The following is a 3,524-nucleotide window of genomic DNA, read 5'->3' as shown; positions in this document are numbered from 1 at the left end:
TCTAACACAGCAGTTGGAGGTAAACGATGTTCACTATCTGCCTTCCATCTTGTCTAATACAGCAGCTGAAGGTAGACGATGTTCACTATCTACCTTCCCTCTTGTCTAACACAGCAGTTGGAGGTAGACGATATTTACTAGATGCCTTTCCTCTTGTCTAATACAGCAGCTGGAGGTAGATGATGTTCACTATCTACCTTCCCTCTTGTCTAACACAGCAGTTGGAGGTAAACGATGTTCACTATCTGCCTTCCATCTTGTCTAATACAGCAGCTGAAGGTAGACGATGTTCACTATCTACCTTCCCTCTTGTCTAACACAGCAGTTGGAGGTAAACGATGTTCACTATCTGCTTTCCATCTTGTCTAATACAGCAGCTGAAGGTAGACGATGTTCACTATCTACCTTCCCTCTTGTCTAACACAGCAGCTGGAGGTAGACGATGTTCACTATCTACCTTCCATCTTGTCTAACACAGCAGTTGGAGGTAAACGATATTTACTAGATGCCTTTCCTCTTGTCAAACGGTCTAAAATAGGGACTTTCTTATGCGAATATCATAAAACAATCAAACAAACAAAAATCACCTGCTATTAAGGATTTCATATAATTTTTTTTGAATGATAAACAGATTTTTTTAGATTGTTTATGTACAAAGAAATGATCATAATTTGTTGGTTGAAATGTGGTTTCTTTTCGAACAGTAACAAGACCAAATAAATACGACCACTACATTTCTACGGTGTGTAATATTACTTTTGTAATTTCTTTGGGTTGACGGCAACTATCTAAAACTGTATGTAAGTTCAGGTGTCATTTCGCTCAAATTTCTTTCTTTACATCTAGTAGCCACCAATGTTTATAGAACTCACCTATATTTCCTGGCGATATTAAGTATTCGGCAGACCATGTCTTCCGTGTTTCATCTTGAGAACAAGGATTCTTGTCTCCGTAGTCTATTCTAAAGAATTTCTTCGGATGTTCGTGGAGGAGAGCGTCGATTGTAAAGCCCTTTGCACGAGAACTCATCTGGGCAGATCTTTTAAAGGTCATCGTTAACCGATGTTGTGCGATTTCTACGGTCTAAACATGAAAACGTTAGAAGTGTGAGTGACAACATTACAATCGCTATTACTAAAGCATTGTAGTAACTGATAAGTAGCCAATCATAAATAACAAACTAAGTGGTATATGTGACACACGTGCTTTAAGGAGGCGTGGCTATTTTCCTTATTTGTTCAACTAACAACTTTATCTCACAAAGTTCACCCTCCTGGACATTTCAGGCGTACCTCTGTTCAGTCTATTTAAACACGGGAAATAAGGCATGTTATAATTAACACCACGTTTATAATAAGGAAATGAAGTGAGTTGGAAAGGATGTGAAAAGGATTATCACCAGGGTTAATCGTGCTAATGACGAAAAATAGCTTCACAAGAAGAAACTATATTCAAAAACCTAGTTAAACTGAAGTTAACAGTTTTTACAAACAGGGGACCCGTGAATTAAAAAAACGAAAAAGAAATCAAGCCATATTAAACCCTAAAGCTGAATCTAATTTTACGACGAGATTGTAATGTTTGTCAAACAATACTGTTTCAAAAACGATCCGCATCAAAACCCTAAACTTAATTGTGATTTTGAAGGAGACTAAGAAAGTGTCCCTTACTTGAAAAATACACTAAACAAAGGATAAGAAAGTGTCCCTTACTTCTACAGCACACTAAACAAGGGTTAAGAAAGTATCCCTTACTTGTAGAGCACACTAAACAAAGGTTAAGAAAGTATCCCTTACTTGTACAGTACACTAAACAAGGGTTAAGAAAGTATCCCTTACTTGTACAGCACACTAAACAAGGTTTAAGAAAGTATCCCTTACTTGTACAGCACACTAAACAAGGGTTAAGAAAGTATTCCTTACTTGTACAGTACACTAAACAAGGGTTAAGAAAGTATCCCTTACTTGTACAGGACACTAAACAAGGGTTAAGAAAGTATTCCTTACTTGTACAGCACACTAAACAAGGGTTAAGAAAGTATTCCTTACTTGTACAGTACACTAAACAAGGGTTAAGAAAGTATCCCTTACTTGTACAGCACACTAAACAAGGGTTAAGAAAGTGAAATGTATTTATACAATATCCTATAAAGACAATAATAAGGTGTTTTCAGTTATATAATCTACAAAAATAAGACTAACAATTACCATTTAGTTATAGGAGAAAACACAAATGGCTAACAATGTGTACTTGTTTATCATGCAGATCTTGACTGATCGAAGCTTCAATAGCAGATCTTGATTGATTTCAGCTTCAATAGCAGATCTTTTCTGATCCAAGTTTCAATAGCAGATCTTGACTGATCCAAACTTCAATATCAGATCTTTACTGATCCTAGTTTCAATATCAGATCTTGACTGATCCAAATTTCAATAGAAGATCTTGACTAATCCAGGCTTCAATAAAAGATCTCGACTAATCCAAGCATCAAAATGGAATCTCGACTGATCCAAGCTTCAATAGCGAACAGTAATTAAAAGGATTGTTTGTTAGAACAGTAACTAACACCATTGTTTGTTAGAACAGTAACTAACAGGATTGTTTGTTAGAACAGTAATTAACAGGATTGTTTGTTAGAACAGTAACTAACACCATTGTTTGTTAGAACAGTAACTAACAGGATTGTTTGTTAGAACAGTAATTAACAGGATTGTTTGTTAGAACAGTAACTAACAGGATTGTTTGTTAGAACAGTAACTAACACCATTGTTTGTTAGAACAGTAATTAACAGGATTGTTTGTTAGAACAGTAACTAACAGGATTGTTTGTTAGAACAGTAACTAACACCATTGTTTGTTAGAACAGTAACTAACAGGATTGTTTGTTAGAACAGTAACTAACACCATTGTTTGTTAGAACAGTAACTAATAAGATTGTTTGTTAGAACAGTAACTAATAGGATTGTTTGTTAGAAGAGTAACTAACAGGATTGTTTGTTAGAACAGTAACTAACAGGATTGTTTGTTAGAACAGTAACTAACAGGATTGTTTGTTAGAACAGTAACTAACACCATTGTTTGTTAGAACAGTAACTAATAAGATTGTTTGTTAGAACAGTAACTAACACCATTGTTTGTTAGAACAGTAACTAACATGATTGTCAAACTGTCAATTAACTTTTATAGTTATGAATATATTTAGTTATTTTCTTATAAAAGAATTGCACAAAGAAAGTAAAATAAAAAAATAATAGTTGATACAATCGTTTATTAATACTAGTCACGCTATACCAGTGTTGTTAATACTAGTTACGTTATACCAGTGTTGTTCATACTAGTCACGCTATACCAGTGTTGTTAATACTAGTCACGTTATACCAGTGTTGTTAATACTAGTCACGCTATTCCAGTGTTGTTAATACTAGTCACGCTATACCAGTGTTGTTAATACTAGTCACGCTATACCAGTGTTGTTAATACTAGAGTCACGTTATACCAGTGTTGTTAATACTAGTCACGTTATA

The 3,524-nt window shown here is 34.7% G+C and overlaps 1 protein-coding gene across 1 annotated transcript in view; it reads right to left on the bottom strand.

Annotated features, from left to right (window-relative positions):
* Nucleotides 1–1,053, bottom strand: part of LOC106476827 (T-box transcription factor TBX15-like) — a gene marked incomplete at its 3' end in the record, with an annotated part of 9,025 nt that extends 7,972 nt beyond the window's left edge. Inside the window, exon 1 of the mRNA XM_013937447.1 lies at nucleotides 873–1,053. Coding sequence (XP_013792901.1) covers nucleotides 873–1,053 — 181 coding nt within the window. The remainder of the gene's footprint in view (nucleotides 1–872) is intronic.
* Between the last annotated feature and the right edge of the window lie 2,471 nt (nucleotides 1,054–3,524).

This window comes from Limulus polyphemus, unplaced genomic scaffold (assembly GCF_000517525.1).
Source record: "Limulus polyphemus unplaced genomic scaffold, Limulus_polyphemus-2.1.2 Scaffold11735, whole genome shotgun sequence".
NCBI lineage: Eukaryota > Metazoa > Arthropoda > Merostomata > Xiphosura > Limulidae > Limulus > Limulus polyphemus.
The sequence above is the reverse complement of the archived record's forward strand: the minus strand, read 5'-3'. Positions and strand labels throughout refer to the sequence as shown.